General features: G+C 55.6%; 2 protein-coding genes across 2 annotated transcripts; both read right to left on the bottom strand.

The window, feature by feature from the left end:
• Positions 1 to 1346: 1346 nt before the first annotated feature.
• Hmx2 (H6 family homeobox 2) lies at positions 1347 to 9537 on the bottom strand. The gene is made up of 3 exons (XM_046448873.2): positions 9422 to 9537; positions 3379 to 3647; positions 1347 to 2482 (listed from the first exon to the last, which is right to left on the bottom strand). The coding sequence occupies exons 2-3, from the start codon at positions 3644 to 3646 to the stop codon at positions 1929 to 1931; spliced, it is 822 nt and encodes a 273-aa protein (XP_046304829.1). The 5' UTR covers position 3647; positions 9422 to 9537; the 3' UTR covers positions 1347 to 1928.
• Positions 9538 to 11188: 1651 nt separating this feature from the next.
• On the bottom strand, positions 11189 to 15588 carry Hmx3 (H6 family homeobox 3). The gene is made up of 2 exons (XM_046448704.1): positions 15093 to 15588; positions 11189 to 14465 (listed from the first exon to the last, which is right to left on the bottom strand). Exons 1-2 carry the CDS (start codon positions 15490 to 15492, stop codon positions 13792 to 13794), a joined length of 1074 nt encoding a protein of 357 aa, XP_046304660.1. The 5' UTR covers positions 15493 to 15588; the 3' UTR covers positions 11189 to 13791.
• Positions 15589 to 17068: the final 1480 nt, after the last annotated feature.

Raw genomic sequence — 17068 nt, 5'->3', positions numbered from 1 at the left:
ACCACCCAAAATTTAGAATGGGTTCTCCGTATGTTTCAGGGCCCAGGAAATATGCATTGACCTGAACTCAGTTGAAACGCAGTAAATGCAATTGAACCAACCTAGTATTGGCAGATTCATCCTTGGGTAATATTCTTCCTGACTTCACCTTGAAATAGTTGTGATTTCTATGAAAATGTGAAAAGCAAAAAAGGTCAATGTAACAGCAGATCTTTTTGGTCAGATAGTTTACACAGAATACTGTGGGTCACATAAACATTTACAGATATTCTGTGTATTTTCACAAAATGCAGATAATTTCTATGTTTCTTGGCTCTAAAAGACAAGTTTCTCACCGAAATGTTTCCCTTCTAGAGGGTGAGATGGAGCTTGGAGCTGTGAACTCCCAGCTCTTTAGTACCAGCTTAAGATGGAGCTGGCTGGAGGCAGGAGCTCGCCCTACTTATTGCTGAACCAAGCTAATGCTTTGCTTTCCGACGCTTTATAAGGAACAGGTGGCTGCAATTTAACAGGAGAGAGAGGGTTTGCTATTTGCACCTCTCTGGCGGCTATTCTTCCGGCGGCTATTCTCTCCAGGCAGCATCTTCCCAGTCTCAACGTGGTGGCAGGTGTCTGGACACGGAAGCCCGTGGGCGCCTCTTATTCGCATCACTTTTCAATTCAGGAACAGCAGCATGCTGGCTGGTGACCCAGCCATTTAGCCACGCACTGTGCAAACTATTAACAACAAAAGAGTGTGGGAAGAGCATTTGTCTCCTGCGCCTTCTTTCGGGCCTCGGAGCCCTCCTTGGCCGAAAAGCGGCCTTTCCGCATTCAGTTCCCGCTCCGCGCGGGTCACAATCTGTTCACGGACCCGGGAACTGTGCGTGACTGCAAGCTGGTGGCGCTGGGCTAAGGGCGACAAGCAGACCCTTCACCAGATTAACGCTGCCCGCTGCCCTGAAGCAGGGCGTTGCGCGCCCTGCTTCAGCCAAGTCCAAGAAGATCACTGTGCAGGATGCTCCTCGCGCCCTGGCCTGGCCCAATCCCGTAAGGCTACTACTTCAGCAGCAAGACCGGTTCGCGGCCTTTGTCTTTCTCCCCGCGGGCTCTGGAGCTGGATTCCATCCGAAGTGAGCCCCAGCCCGCACGGGGATTCTGCGCAATTGGATGGGGGTGGGAGGGAATGTGTAGTTCCAGCCACGTGCGGCCTGGGCAGTGGCTATACCCAGACCTTTAACCCCCGATCCCAGCCCCACCCTCCACAGGGTGCGAGTCCGATCTTTGCAGACGCCTGTAAACTCTACCACGGAAAATGGAGGAAACCTTCCGCGCATTGTCGTGCTGGGCAATTAACCCCTCCAAAGTTAGCAACGATGTTTAAAATGTTTTATTTTTTTTTCTCCGCTTTAAAAATATTTACAGATCGGAACTCTCCCCATTTCGCCCCTACCCATCCTCGGGATGAAGGAAATGAAAAGAGATTATTAGATCATTGTCCACAGCCCCTGAGGGCCTGGCTTGGCCGAGCGTGTGTGCATGTACATATGTACAGGTGTATACATGGGGGGGGGGGAGAATATACCTGGTTTCGTTGGTATTTTTCTGATTTTTTTCTACCAATCAAAGCCAATCTGGCCAAAACTCCTTTTCCCATCACCACCCGAGAATGTCCCTCTCCAAAGTGGTTTTCTAAGCGTATTGGTTTCATTTGGGTAGAAAGCAGGCAATCTGGTTTGAGGAATACCGATAAATACCCGAAACAAAACAAAAAGTAGGGCGGAGGCCATAAATAAGAGATAATGAATACACATGGTGTATTTCTTAATATTTCTGGAATCACGTCGCTTTACTCCGGAGGTCTGTGAAGGGTGCAGCCCGCGCCGGGCTCCGGGGCAGTCGAAGAGGTCCCGGGCGAGCCGGAGAGTGGGCGCGCGCGGGCAGATGGGTCAGTAGTCGAGCTTGTTGTAGAGGTTGTAGAGCGGTAAGGCCGAGAGGTTGCTGCTGGGGTAATAGAGCGGCGCGGGGAAGGCGAGAGAGCGTGGCACCGGCACGCGCAGCAGCGAGCTGTCCCGGAACACCAGCGGCATGCCCACCAGAGTCTGCGCGGACGCGTGCGCCATGTTGGCCGCCTCCAGCTCGGCCGAGAGCTGCCGCTTCCACTTGTTGCGGCGGTTCTGGAACCAAGTCTTGACCTGGGTTTCGGTGAGCTGCAAGCTGGAGGCGAGACACGCACGCTCCGAGCTGCTCAGGTAGCGCTTCATATCGAAGGTGGACTCGAGCTGGTACACCTGGCTGCGCGAGAAGACGGTGCGCGTCTTCTTCTTGGCCGCGCCCGCCTGCCGCTCGGCGCCGCCGTCCCGCGGCCGCTCCGGTCCCGGGAAGGGAGAGCCCGCCGGCAAGAGCCTCTCTTTCTCTTCTTTAAAGTCCGGATGCGAAGGAGAGAGAAAAGGCGAACGCTCGGAGCTCGCCGGCCCTGCGCCTCCGCTGCCCTTAGGAGTACCTGAGAAATAAGAACAGACAGGAAGGCCTTGGAGTTGAAGAGCTTTGGAGATCCACAACTCTTCCCAGGACCAGAGTGTTGGCAGAAGTCTGCAATCTTGGTCCCATGTTACCAACTCCCTCCTCTTCTCCCTCTAACAAGCACCCCCAAACCCAGCACCTCCGCCTATTAAAGCTACAGAAGAAGGACCCAGCTATTGGAGTCTGGGAGTCTGGGGTCTCTGTGCTCCCACCTTTATGAAAGGATAAGTGGCAGCAGGGAGAGGAGGCCTGGAGGGGGAACGTTACCATTATAAAGGTGAGTTTGTCTTGTTATAACTGAGCTGGAAGACTTCCTCCAGCTAAATAGGTCAGCCTCATTTCACAGGCCATTTGTTTAGAAATCACGCTAAGGACCAACTCGGGATCTCCTTCCTCAAATGTAAAGAGGAACCGTCTCTGAAACGCACCATTGTCAATCATCTTAGAGTGCTAATCATTCCGAGGAGGAGACGGAGACACAGACAGAAGGGGGGGGGGGGAGCAGAGCAGAGAATGCAGTAGAGACAGAACATATAGACCCGACTTGCAGACCACCTGTCTGGAAAGAAAGTATCCTGTGTGCAACGGGATTGAGCACACAGCCCTGTGTACAACCAGCCAGGTGCCCAGACCGCTGTGGTCCACATTCTCTCCAACCCGACCTTCCCCCAAGAAGCCCAAGCCGCGCGGTGGGTGTGCTGTCCTTCTCCTCCAGAGCTTTCCCGGGCCGAGAAGCCACTGCCGCGCTGCTGTGCCCTCCCCTCGGCCCCAGACCCCCAGCGGCCAAGATCTGACCCGAGGGGGAGTCAAGACGGGGCACGCAGCCTCGCTCCCCTAGCGCTCACTCGCTGCCAGACTGCAGAGTGCGATCCTTACCCAGGCAAGGAAAAGGGATGTGGGGGTGGTGCTTGGGGCCTGGCTCCTTGGGGCCGTGCGGGTCTGGGCAGAAGCAAGCGGGCGCCTTCCAGCCGTCGTCCGGCTCCTCCTCCTCCGAGGACACCGACAGGCTGCGCTTCCTGGCTGGCCAGCCGGCGGGCTCCCGCGGTGCTTCGGAGGGGCCCCCGCCCAGGATGGACTGGATGGTGAAGCTGGAGACGCCACCGGCAGCTGGACACCCCTTGCCCACATCTTCCTTGCTGCCCATCCTGGGTTCATAAGAAATCGGAGGAAACCAAGAACTCCCTTTAGAGACGATCTGGGCGGAAGGTGGTGCAGACAGGCAGGCAGGGGGGAGGGGCGGAGAGGGGAGCTAGGGGGAGGGGGCGGGGAGGTTGGTGGGGTGCCCCTTCCGCGCAGGGGACACTCGGGTACCGGACGGCTGCGCGGAGGTCCCTGCCCGCCCGGCTGTAGGTACGCCCGCCCAGACCCAGTGTAAATGCCCCTTCCTCGCCCACCAGCTAGCGGGGTCTCCGGCTGCGCGGAGGCGGCGCGGCCTCATTTGCATAGAGGTTACCCGAACGCGGCCAATCGCAGCGCCGCAGAGCTGCCCCGGAAATTTTCAAAAAGCTCGGGCCCCGCACTTAGTGCGGGAGAGCCCCTCGAGTACGGCAAGAACCCGGCCGGCATCGAATCTGTCCAGCCAGGGGCGTCTAAGGGCCGAGAGCCGCGTAAATTCCAGCCTAGGTCCTGGTATCTACTTGGGGTCCCTGCCTCTTCAGGGACGGGGACAGCGCGGGGCTCCGAGCTGGAATGGCCTGCCACTGCCGCAGGCAACAGATCTTCGCGCCTCCGAGGGCTTCCGAGAGGCTGCCACCACACTCCCCAGTCCTCCACTCCTTCCAACCCCAGAGGGACTGGCAGAGCTGTCACTTGGCGACCCTCGTGGGGGTGGAGAGGGTTAAGTGCTTGGGTCTGATTGACGCTGTTCGCTTGAGCGTAGCAGGGAGTCCCAGGATCAGACTTCTGCCCTCTCCTGCAATCCCATCCCTACCCGGGCCAACCGGGCTAGATGATTTTGGGGGCGGGAGATGGAGAAGCCCTAGATCGCGCGTCAAGAGATGCCGGTTCAAGTCCCAGCAACACCGATTACATCCAGCGAGCTGGTTTGAACAAGTCTGGTCTCAGTCAAAGCGTCTCTGACCTCAGGTGAAATGAACTCATTAGTATCTCTTCCTTCTTCTGTTTTGAAGATCACCCAGGTATGGATGGAATAGTGCCAGAAAGCCTACTGTAGGAGCGCTACTAGCACATAGTAGTTACTTCCTAAACCTTTACTGAACAGCGGCCGACCCGCCTTCCCATGCCAGAGATGAATCTCTTTTTCGTTGACTATTGGAGGTCTTGTAATTGCTAGAGAAATAGAAACACTTTTTCCTGGGAAAGGAACGGAAGGAGGTAGTTATGATGACACAGTTTTGGACTTTTGCAGGGTCCACTCAACTAGGCTGGGCGAGATACTTATAACTTTCGGAGGCTCCGTTTCCTAAAATCGAGGGAAGAAATCGCCTACTTCGCAGAGGATGTGATGAGACTCAGATGTCCAACACCAAAGCTGGCACGTGGTGGTAAACAAACCAGGGTTCCCTGTTCCCTCCCTCCTTCTCACAGTCCCCTTTGGAGTTATGGCTGTTGCTCCATAGTTCCTAGAACAGCTATTATCTGATCTATAATCACTCGGGCACCGGCAAAAAGGCTTGGGGCCACAGTCCTCTACACTAGTTGTTTTTTTTTTTTTTTTTTAACCGAAATTGGGGTAAGGCAAGGCCCAAGCGCCCAGGCTAACCCTAGGCTCAGGCTGCAGCTTCCAACTGCTCAGCCAAGAGGTTGGAGCTGTCTCTAAGGTACACCCCAAAACAGCCAGGAGTGAGAAGATACTGTGGAATCGGTCCCCACGAATGTCCTGACGCCACACCATGACGATGCAGTTCCTTCCTCTCCCTCACTGCTCCCGGGCTGAGTAAAGCGCTTATAATATCATTAGCCGCGGTGAGTAACCACTGCGGCCCTGCCAGTGGCAGAACTCCCTACTTAACTCCTCGAAGGGCTCGTTAATGGGCTAATTGATTAGGAGTCAGCAGCGCAGCCGGGACAGGGGGAGGCGGGGAGGAGGGGGCCAGGGTCTGTGCGCCGCGGCCCGGGAGGCTGGCGAGGGGCAGGTGCCGGCCTCCGTCACCGCATTAACCTCTTCAGGGCTCGGCGGCGGGGTCGAGACACATTACAAATGGTCAGCTTTAATCATGGTGTCAGCTCATTAACCCGGAAGGACCCAATGCTGAAATACAATTTGTGAGTCCTCCTATACGCCACCACGGCGCAGGCTCCGGGGTCTTCTCACAGCCCCTCCGGCGCGCTCCCGCTCGTTTGTGGGGTAGAGGGGAAATTGAAGGAAAGAAATGTCCGACTCTCGCTAATCCCCTGCCTCTCACTCGCACCCTGAGCCAAGGCAATCCCTGGAAGGAATTGGCCAGTCCACTTGGGCAGCAGAGCCAGCTACTCCGCTGGGGAAGAAAGCTCAGGGTTGGGGGAGATGGTTTGAACGTTTCTGCGCTAGCTAGTAGTTGGTGCCAGGAACATGCTGGGAGCGCCTGACATTGTTCACTTTAATCCTCAGAGCAAACGTGATGCACCCCCCCCCCACACACACACACACACGGTACAGAGGAGGAAACTGAGGCTCAGAAGAGAAAGTGAATAGGTCAAGCAGAGAAAGCAAGCTCGAAGCTCAAAGTTGTTCCACTTCAGATGCCACGCCCCCTGGGAGAGAAGAGCGGGCATTGACAGTGAGCTTGTAGAAAGGCAAGACCGAGGACACTAGCAGGGCTGGTTTATGCATGGGGTCCAGAGCCCAAGGAGTTGACATCTTTCAGGGAAGGGAGGCAGCGTCCTGGCCTCTTAGGTGGGCTTCAAATAAGCAGCTCTGAGACCTGCAAGAAAATGGAAAGCCCACTAGGGTAGCCAGGCTGGAGGACTCAAACTGGAAAACCAGGAGGTCTTGTGGCCCCATTTCCCCTCTCTGGGTTGGTTTGGGGGAGTCAACAGGAGCCATCTGGGGTAGTATTCCTCCAGCCCTGTCTCCTGTTCGCATTGAGGGTCTGGTCCTCACAGGGGCATTTTCTTCGCCCCCACACCCGGCACGTTTTAAGCCTGGAGCACAAATGCTTACTCACACGCATTCATTCAACAAACGTTCCGTCCCCGCTCCCCACCTCCCAGCCAGGAAAATGGTGGTGGGCCCAAAGCGGAGCCAGTGGAGACAGAGCAGACTTTCCACTCTGCGGCCCCATGGGCTGCAGCTCTCCTGTGCTCTCTTCGATTCCAGTGGTCCTGGAGCACCAACAGCAGTCACAATGCAGGAGTCCAAAGGGTGAAGACACTATTTTCGTAGCCACCCCTTTCGGAGATCTCATCACCGAGAGCTCAGAGGCCCGTAGACGCCCTCTCCTGGGCCCAGCGTAGCTGCAAAACCCACTCCCAGGAACTCAGATGTACCAACCACCACCCATTGACACCGGGTCTCTCTATCCCCAAGTATTGCAATCCTTCAGCTCAGTACCACTCCCACACCCTGCCCTGCCCTCCTAGTCTCGGGGTAGCTCCGCCCCTTCCTACTGCACGGTTTAGGAGCCGACCCCCTGGAGGATTGCCTTCCGTGTCTCTGGGATCGCCCCCCCTCACACCCTCCTAGGAATAAGGAATAACTGGGTTCCAAGGAATGATAAACTTTCCAAGACTGAAAGAACGCTTAAAGTTTAGGTCCCGAGATTATGCCACTGCTCAATATTAAAGCGGCCCAGAGCAAACTTGCCGAGGAGCCTAATAAAAATTGATCCTCTCTGCTCTGCGGCGGTCGGGAAATAGGCTGCTGAGCCGGGTAATAGTGGAAGAAGGCTCCCTCTGAAATGACAGATGAAGTCATAAACAAGTTTGATCTTGGAATCAAGCTTCGATAAATATTAAACACAGCCTCCCCCCCGCCTTTATGCGAGTGGATTATGATATATGGCGCGTCCAAACTTTAAAATAAGGAAATACCAGAGAAAATGATCTCAATAAATTTTCTAAGTATAAACGTTGATTATGTTTCGATTTTCATTCAAGGGCCTCTGCTGTTCGTTCTTTGGTGCAAATGACATCTCGCAATAGGCTTTTGGGGAAAAGGGCTCCCTATTTGAAAAAGAGAGCCCCAGAGGTGTACAATTTATGTAATCTGCGGCTGGAAAATGAATTGTGTAATTTATTGGAAAACAGAAAGTCATGAAGATTGGATCAGCATAGCCGAGTCCTGACACCCCCCCTCCCACATCCATCAAGTTCCAATTAACAGCCTAACCAGAGAGCTTTAATGGGTTTCCAATCTAGTGGCCTGATAGACTCATCAATTCCTCTGGGAGAAATTAAGAAAATCGACCGCCCCTTGGCGACGCAGTGTCATTCCTTTCTGCAACTATATGTCAAATTAAAAACACAATTAAAATTTAAACTGTTTCAATCAAAGGGTGCCCTGCAACCTATGTTTCACTTAATAGAACTTTGATGAAAATCTGATGCGTGTACTCCATCACCAAGGGGGGCGAGGGCAGTGAAGGAGCTCACCAGAGATGGAGATTCTTTATATTTCTTTAAGACATTATCGCTGGGGTGAGACACACCAGGTGACTCCACCTCGCGGCTCCTGCCTGGGTGATGGGCGCAACACAGCTCTCTCCTTCACTCTCTCCTTCGCTCTGGCTCTACACCTCTCCCCCATCTCCTTTTCCTCTCCATTCATCGCAACCGGAAGGGATCTTTTTGGAATACCTGCAACCCAGACTTTGGACAATTTCCCCCGCGAGAGGCAACTCCTGGAGCAGCCTGAAGCAGCAGCCAAGGAAAAGGATCTGAGCGAGTACTACCAGTATGCACCTCCCCGCAACTCTCCAAGGAGGGAGGCTGCGGCTTCCAGCTATCCCTTGCCGGGGTCTCTGGAAATGCCCAGACGCTCTTTAGATACACTGTGGAGTCTGGGAGTTGGAAGTGTGTGGGAGGATTCCCAAGCGGGGAGGGGGATGCCGGGGGAGGGGGTGTGTGTTAGTTCCACTGAGAATTAAGGTGTTTTGCCGCCTCAAACGCCGCTGCCCACCTCATCCCCCCTTCAAAGTACTTCCGCAGGAGAAACAAGCTGGGGGAAAAGTGCATCCCCAATCTTAACCTAGGATCCCTGTCGGAGGTACCAGCCAGTGCTCCAAAGTATACTCAGCACAGTTATTTTCACAGATCTTTCCTCTCTTCCACTACCACCCCTCCTTGTTTGCAGATCAAAAGGTCAACGCCATCCTCTCTGCACACGGAAACCGCAGGGACCTGCACACACACAGGCGTTCACTTTTCCAGAAGCATACACCCAAGAGTTGGGGATGGCTTATGCCCTAAAGTCAGAAGGACCTGCACAAGCCCTAGAGGCGGGCGGCCAGTGGGCGGGAAGCTGAGAGGAGGAGCCTCCAGGATAGCTCCTGCCGGGTCAGGTGTACTCGCCAGTGCCCGCCTTGCGCACTGAGCCTGCCTGGCCGCTGGAGGGATTGCTCCGGGAGTCGTGGTTCTCGAGCCTTGGCCCCGACTCGCGCGGACCAGTGGGGCGGGGCGTAGGGGGGTCTTCTAGATACTCTGTGGAGTCTAAGTTTGGACTATTAAGGGAGAAAGGCCCCCAGCTGGGTCACTGATCATGGACGACCTGCAGAGGCAGGACGGCTCCGCCCGGCTGGCGTGGGGGTGAGGGGGCGGGCACGGAAGCTGTCCTGGACAGCCAAGATGTCCGGTCTATACAGGCGAAAGGGGTGAAAGCTGGACCAATGGACCTGGCCCAGGAAAACAACATTGCTAGGCCTCAGCCAAGCGCCGGAAGGCTGCCGGCTTAGCAGCCCTAGGGGACCCCGCGGTTGAGACCTCCGCCCCCATCTCGTTTGTTCAGCGTGGAGCCCTAGAAAGGAAAGCAAATCCCACCGACCTTTTTGCCTTCTCCTATTTCTCCCAGCTCCACTTCCGGACTCAGACGAGGAGACCAGTGCGCTTTGGGGTTCTCCGGTGTGGCCTCTGGCTCTGACCCGCCTGGAACCGAAGGGGCGTCCTGCTCAGAATGAGTGCCAGTGGCAGGGGGGCAGTTTATATCTGTCTTGCCGTTGTTTGATGTACACACACCCGCACTATTTACTACCAAATAAAAGAAATACATCTGTGTTGCCAACAGAAACAGTTCAGGCGCTGGCTCTGCGGGTCTCCCAGGGCCTAGAGACGCTGCTCAAAGCCACAGAGAACCGAGGAGCCCAACACCGTGGGGACCTCGGTTCTGAGTGAGGTCCTGGACCATAGTAGCAGAAAATCCATGGTGGGTAGTTGCCAGCTCCACTAGTTGACCAGATGGCTTATGAGGAGGCTGCACAAACATTCCCAGGGGTTTTCAGGAGCCACTAGGACCCCCGCCCATCCTTTCCCAGGATTCTTCCCAGTTTGCCTCAGCCTGATGCCATTGGAGAAAACCAGCTGCCAGGGTCACCTCAAACAGAGTGTCCAACTATGTGCCTTGGTCACAGAGAAGATGCTAAACTAACATGGTGTGTGTGCTAGAAGCCTACAGATATGTTGTCTGTTAGGAAGTATATAAAGTGTGTGTGTGTGTGTGTGTGTGTGTGTGTGTAGCATTTATGTCCAGTGTGAGAGCATCCTGTGTTGTTTACATGGGTATCTCTTTGGGCCATATAGAAAGGATTTAGAGGCAAAATGAAGATTGCAGAGACTTGAAAATTAGTTGAGGTGCAGATCAGGAAGAATCAGAAATTAGGGTAGGCAGATTGGGTTCCGAAATCTGGAGAAGTCAAAGGGTAAAGTCAGGGTGTCTGTTCAGTGTCCTAGACATGCACTGCCCTGACTTCCCCTATGGAATGCGCAGGAAGAATCTCAGAAGGCACTGTCACTCTGCCCCAAACTCCAACCCCTTTTAGTCGTTCCTTTGCAGAAGTTTGGGCTGGGAGGCTCTCTGGGTAGGGGGAATAAGATGACACCAGTCAGCTCCTCAGATGTGACAGTCCCATCAAGTGGTTTCTTGGCTTCTCCTGATAGGAAAGCCTCAGAACAACCTGCAGTTGAGGTTAGGATGCTTCTTACTCAGAGTGACTTCTATGTTCCACATCCCTGCACCCTGGCTCAATGTGTCTTGCACTGGGAGAAATACTAGAACTGCAGCCAGGCCAGCCAGAGAAGGAGGTTTCCTACCTGGGTCCACTTCTAGGCTCACACAGCTGCCAGGACCCAGGCCACATTGGCATCACTTTCCTCCCCCAGGGAGGCACCATATTTCTAGGGAGGAAAGCTCTGGCTAGGGCAGCAGAGCTCCCCAACAGGAGGGAAAGGGAGGCTTCTGGGAGCAGGACAAAGGATAAACTGTGCTTGTGGAGAACCAGTTATTTCTTGACTTTGTAAAGACCAGGTCAGTCAAGAACCGTTTTCTAGAATCCAAACAAATAAAGAAGTATTTTCTTGGCGTTTGATAACATCGTGTTCTGGCTGTAAAGTCAAAGGACATGTTTGCTATTGCAACATCATTTTTAATGAGCTGTTACTGGCCTGTCCGGCAGTTAGTATTGCCAACAGTAAAAGCCATCAGTATGTTTGCAGGTAACACAATGAACGACATATTTTGACCCCGAATTTCTGTTTATTTTTCATTTACGACACATGCCCTCGTTTTTATTCCAAACCAGAGGGAAATAAAGGGAAATCGATCTTCACTGGGGTCCGGGCTAAAATTTTGCCATAAATACGCATGCCGGTTTATTTGGGAGCAGTTTTCCATCAACGGAAAACGATACTCCACGTTTCAGCCACAGTAGACTCAATTGTGACGATTGAGTTTGAGGAGCTTGGAACGCCCTGGAAGGAGGCAGCGCAGGCAGGCGCTCCCCAGCGGTGGTGTCCTGCCGCGTGCTCTCAGAAATCTTCTTAGCTTCGGGTTCCTCATCTCCCCGCTTCGGCTCCCCAGCTTCAAACGTGCGCTGCCAGGAGTATGCAGTGACACCCTCAGCTTGAAGGCAGGCTACCACGCTGGTTGGCGAGGACCTCCCAAGCACCTGGCTTCCCCTCGGCCGACCAGCTCTTCCAGGCGGCAGCAGCGCCTTCCCTCTCCAGCTGCCCACCAGCGACGTGGTGGGCTGGCGCCCAGCAGCCCGCGGGAGCGGCTAGCTTGGCGCCGGCCAGGACAGGGGACACGGAAAGGCTGTCCTCGATGCTTTGGGCGTCGGTGGACAGAGAAAGATTGCCCGGGAGGGGACACGGTTCTCTCCATTGCGGCGATCATAGCTAGGTGGCTTCGGGTCCCTGGCACTTGGCATATGAGGACAGCGCCCAATTCCAAACAGCCACAGCGGCGGCAGTTCTCCCAAGCCTTGCTGAAGCTCCCTCCCCTAGAAGTGGGAGCTGCCATGCCAAGAGTTGGTGGGCTTCCCCAGAGGGCTTGCCGAGGCCCGGGTCTCCCAGGTGGTTTTGGCAATTGGCCTCAGGCCCCGAAGCTAAATTCTCAATTCACCCCCTCATTCCCCCCAACACCCCAGAAACAACCAGAGCCACTACACTCCTAGCCAGACATCCTAAGGACCCTCTGCCCAGAAAGTCGCGACTCTTGAAGGAACAGTGGTTTGGGAACAAAACGCTAGGCTGTAGCTCTGCGTTTAAAAATACCGTCTTTAAGCTGGAAGCTGTCGCTTTGCTCAATTTCTCAAGCTAGATAAACCTAGGTCTTTTCCCTTTCGCGCCCCATTCTTCCCTACTCCCAAGGCACTTCAAGCCGCGGAAGATACTGGGGAGAGAGCGCCCCTGGTCGCGAACAAAGCCGCCTCTGTCTCTGCCGCCTGCTGGATTATAGGGGTGTGCCTCCAGGTCGGACTTAGTTCAGAGGCAGCCAGAGGGAGACAGAAAAGAGACACCTGCTCTGGGAAAAATCATCCAAAGTTACACACTCTGGCAACATGAAAACTTCGTTCTTTTCTTTTTAATTAATTCAGTTTCACGACAACATTAAGTGTAACAATATTTTGTGGGTTTTTTCATTTTCTTAAAAAGGGTCTGAACCCAGGAAAAGAGGGGGATGAAGGGAAACAAACTACTGCAGAACAACATGTGTAGCCGACAGAAAGAAAACAAGATTGGATGGCAGAGCAAGGAGCCCTGCGGATTTTGAGGGTGAATTTTACAAGAAATCTGTACATTTATCAAATAAGTTAAAATTCTCCTAAATTGATTGTCCTTCACTTAAAGCGCTCCAGTATGCCTAACTTACTCCTTTGAACATTGCTACCTATCCTTGTTTTCTTCCTTTCCTCTTCCCCTCTGCTTAATTTTCTCTTTCTAGATGAATGACTGCAATTATACTGCAAAAAGATCTGCTTCCCTCTTAGAGGAAGGAGCAGGGCTCTCAGGAAATTTTGTATAGTATTGCACAGGTCAAAGTACAATAGTTACTGCAGAACAAAAAGGTAGGAGGAGAGGATAAAAGATAAGTTTTTTTTAAAAAAAAATCAAAACCATTCTCTCAAAATAGGGAATAAAGTAATAATAGTAATATCAATAATTTATTGACAAGTGAAATTCCCCCAAATAAACGCTACTAATAAATAAGACTATTCAAACCATGCCAGATGTGGAGCTATTTCAATTTTCAGAGTTCTGATTTTTGGCTGTTTTGGTTTTTTTTCTCCTTAAACACTTCAGTAGAGGATTCTTGGTCACAAAGGGAGATAGATGAAGATATTCATTGCCACAGACCTCTCAAGGCGAGAAAAGCTAGGAGTAGGGGTTCCCACGAGAGGCTGCTCAGACTCTGAAAACGCAAGAAGTGACTGACTGGAGGAAGAACCACACCCAGAACTCCAGAAATAAAAGCACTACCATGAATTCTTTCTCTTTCTGGACTCTGAAAATCGCTCAAAGGAAAATGAATGAACTAGAGGGATTAAGGTTTGGGGCTTATTTTCCTTCTATAAAAATAAAACCCAAAAGTCACTGCTCAATGCAAAGTTAGGGGAAGGGCTGCACCCTCTACAAAAGCTTTTAGTGGGAATGTTTGACCTGGGAATTTTGTCTTTTTCCTAATTAGTAACCACAACCAAAAGGAGGAGGAGAAGCGCCTCAAATCCATTAGAGATGAATTGCACGAAAATACATTGCAAATACTTACAAAACTCTACCGATTGGGGGAGGGGAGGCCAGGCAGCGCGCCGAAGCCCCGTTCCCAAGGCCGCCGGACGTCTCGCCGCCCTCGGCCCGGCCCAGTCTCCTGTGGGGTCTGGGAAGGTGGCCGGGCACTCCCTTCCCCTCCCCTCTCGGGCCTCAGACCGGCCGTAGCAGTGGCACGGATGAAACCACCGGGTGCGAGTAGTAGACCGGGTGCGGGAAGGTGAGCAGCGGCTGGCTGACCGGCACGGGGGCCCCTGCGGCCGCAGCCGCTGCGCCCTCGGCCGCCGAGTTCTCGTGGTAGAGAATTGGCACGCGCACTATGCGCTGCGCTGCCGCGTGGCTCAAGTTGGCGGCCTCCAGCTCCGCGGCCAGCTGCCGCTTCCACTTGTTGCGGCGATTCTGGAACCAGATCTTGACCTGCGTCTCAGTGAGGTGCAGCGACGCGGCCAGGCCGGCGCGCTCGGAGCTGCTTAGGTACCGCTTCATGTCGAAGGTGGACTCGAGCTGGAAGACCTGGCTGCGCGAGAAGACGGTGCGCGTCTTCTTCTTGCGGCACGCGGGTTTCTTCTCGGGACTCTCGGCGCCCTTCTTCCAGTCCTCAGCGCCCGGCGTCGCCGCCGCCGCCCCCACGTTCGCCCCTGCCGCGCCCGGAGCCGCCTCGCCCTCCTTCTTGCCTTCCTCGGAGTCGCTCTCCTCCAGAATGATCTCGTCCGGGCTCTTGGAGTCCAGCTCCTTGTGGTCGGGGTCAGCCTTGAGCAGAGGCTCCGGGGAGTCGCGGTCCGTGCCCGAGGCTGGGGAGGAGTCTCGCAGGAGAGCTTTTTCCGAAGCTGGGGAGACAGAAGAACGCACACACACACACACGCACACGGACACAGCCATGAGCTAGGCCCGGCTCTAGGGGCCAGCAGGATCAACCCGCGCCGGCCTCCAGGTTCCGGGCCTTCCTTGAGGCCTAATCGTCCCCGTGGGCCTTCTCCTTCCCGTTTGGGCTGGAGTAGAGAAGCCGTGTCCTGGGATCCCCCTCCTCCCGAAGATAGGAGAGCAGATAGCAGCAGCAGGGCCGCCCCTTTGCATTCCCGGGGCTCCCTTGCCAGGGGCCCTCGGAAAGATTCACCATCCGCTTGTGTCCTCCCGAGACACCCCCTCTTTCCAGACGGTATTTCCAGCCCTGGCCATCTGAAGCCACTCCAGTCAAGCCGGAGGCCACTTTTCCAGGGAAGCGCCGCGCCCCCGGCTCCAACTCCACCTCTTTTCTCACCAAGTGGGATTGAATTCCCGGACAGCGCAACCAAGCGCTCTGGCTGGAGATGCAGGCCAGGGGCGGGAGGAAGTTAGCCAAACACCGGGTTTGCGGGTTGGGGGATCCCAGAACTGCGGTGATAAGCAGCTCCAAGCGGGGATGGGACAGGCGCGGGGAGGGAGGAAGAAGAACGAAAATTCAAAGAGGTCGGTACCTTCAGGTCGCGGGAGGTGGCCGCCGGCGGGGGTCAGGGTGTAGGGGTACCACCAGGCCGGGGAGCGCTCCAGGTAGTGCGCAGGCAAGGCAAACCTCTGCGCTGGGATCTCAAAGCGGGGGAAAGCCAGGTCGCCCACCTGCGAGAGCGCGAAGCCCGCGGCACCCTCCAGGGCCCCCTTGGCTGCGGCGGCTGCGGCGGCTGCAGCGGCGGCGGCGGCCGAGGCCGGTGCGAAGAGCGTCCGTGGGGGCGGCTGCGGCTTAGGGGGTGGCCGGTGGTGGTCTCCGTTGAGCAGGTTCTTGATGGAGAACGGGGACTCCTTGGGCGCAGGAGGAGGGGGCGGCGGAGGCGGGGGCTGCGCGCTGGCAGTGCCGGAGGCATCCGGCCCGGGCTCCGGCATGGTCCCCTCTCCTCCGGGTCCTCGGGAGGGAGGGAGCGGGACAGGCGGGCGGCCGAGCGAGCAGGCAAGCGGCCGGAAATCAGACCATAAACGGAACTCAACTACGGGGCGCAAAGTCGGGGGCCGCCCCGGGCGCAAATCGAGCCGCGGGAGGGCGGGGTGAGGACCGGGCCGGGGAGGGCTCGCATGGGGGAGGGGTCCTGAGGGGCGGGGAGCTGCCCTGCCGCGGCACCGAGGGAGCGAGGCGGCTCAGCGGCGGCTGCAGCTCCCGGGGAGGAGGCAGCAAGAACAGTCCCCGGCTTGGGGCTGCGTCAATCCGGCGCCGGATGCTAATGATGAAATCAAAATGTCATCCAAGTTAAATGCGGGGAGTATACGGCGATTGGGCGCGTACAATGGCAAATGGGATTAGGCAGACGAAGGCGCAGCCGAACCCCGGCCCCGCAGCCGCCTCCGCCACCGCCCCCTCCTCGCCTTCCCTAGGATTTTGGCGCTTTGGCTTCGGGCTATAAGAGCCCGCCTGTTATTGGCTTTATATAGTCCAATTAGGCAGCAAATGAGGACAAACCTATTAGCACAAAAGGATATTGGCTCCCGCTAAAGAGGCACTAGGAGCGCTCCTAGGAGCGCAGGAGGAGCGAGGGACCCAGAGCCCGCGGCGCCCCCGGCCGGCCGGAGCGCACTGACGGGGGCTAGTCAGGAGCCCGAGCCTCCCTCTCCCCCCTGCAGCTCCGGACCCGCTTCTCGCCTCCTGGCCTGCGGGAGGGGGAGGGGCGGGCCAGGCCCTCGCGGGTCACTTCGGGGTTATAAACGCTGGCAGCTGCCGCTTCCCCGCCCCCAGGGGCTTGGCAGGGGCTCGCTGCCCCCGCGCGGCTGAAGAACTCCCAGCTCCGACACAGGAGGCAGGACGCGACCTCGGACCCCAACGAACTCAGTACTTTCCTACCGGTTAGGGTCCGGTGGCCTCAGCATTTCCCCCAAAGCCTGCTAAGAAGAGAGCGGCCACGAAGAGGGAGATTTGGGTTCATCATCCACCGGCTAGTCGTTAGGAAGGGAGTTGGGGAGTGAGTCCTTGCACTGCAACCGCGCGCTCAGGAATCCTCGTAGCTTTGGCCTTTGGCTCTGGACTACCGAAGAGTGAGCTTTCCCTTGGGAAGTGAAGTGGGTGTGCGTCTCTGCGCACCCGCGTGTGCGCGCAGGACTGGCCGACGCCCGCGCGTCACTCTTTGGGGGTGTTGGGGTAGCAGCATTCTGGCACCCGCCGCTGCACTCCAAAGAGCACTTCTCTTTTCCGGATGTCTGCGCTCCAGGCTGAAGGATCAACTGTGAGCCTACAGTCCCGAAGTCACTTTCTTCCAGGAAGTTTTTCCCGCTGGCGTTTGAAGCTGCCCAGTGCTTTAAAAGTAGCTATGTGATCGAAGGAAGGCGTAGCGGAGTATTTGCCTCGGTTTTAGCGGTGGCATCCACACCAGCAGCTTGTCCCAAGGGTCTTCAAGTCCCTGGAGAACCACGTCGGGCCTCTGAGGAACAGCTGGGTGGAAAGTCTCTCTGCTCCTTCGGCTTCAAAAACAGCTCC

This window comes from Marmota monax, unplaced genomic scaffold (assembly GCF_021218885.2).
Source record: "Marmota monax isolate L192 unplaced genomic scaffold, Marmota_monax_Labrador192_F-V1.1 WCK01_AAM20220418_F8-fsc00076, whole genome shotgun sequence".
Taxonomy (NCBI): domain Eukaryota; kingdom Metazoa; phylum Chordata; class Mammalia; order Rodentia; family Sciuridae; genus Marmota; species Marmota monax.
This window is presented reverse-complemented; position numbering and strand designations above follow the sequence as displayed.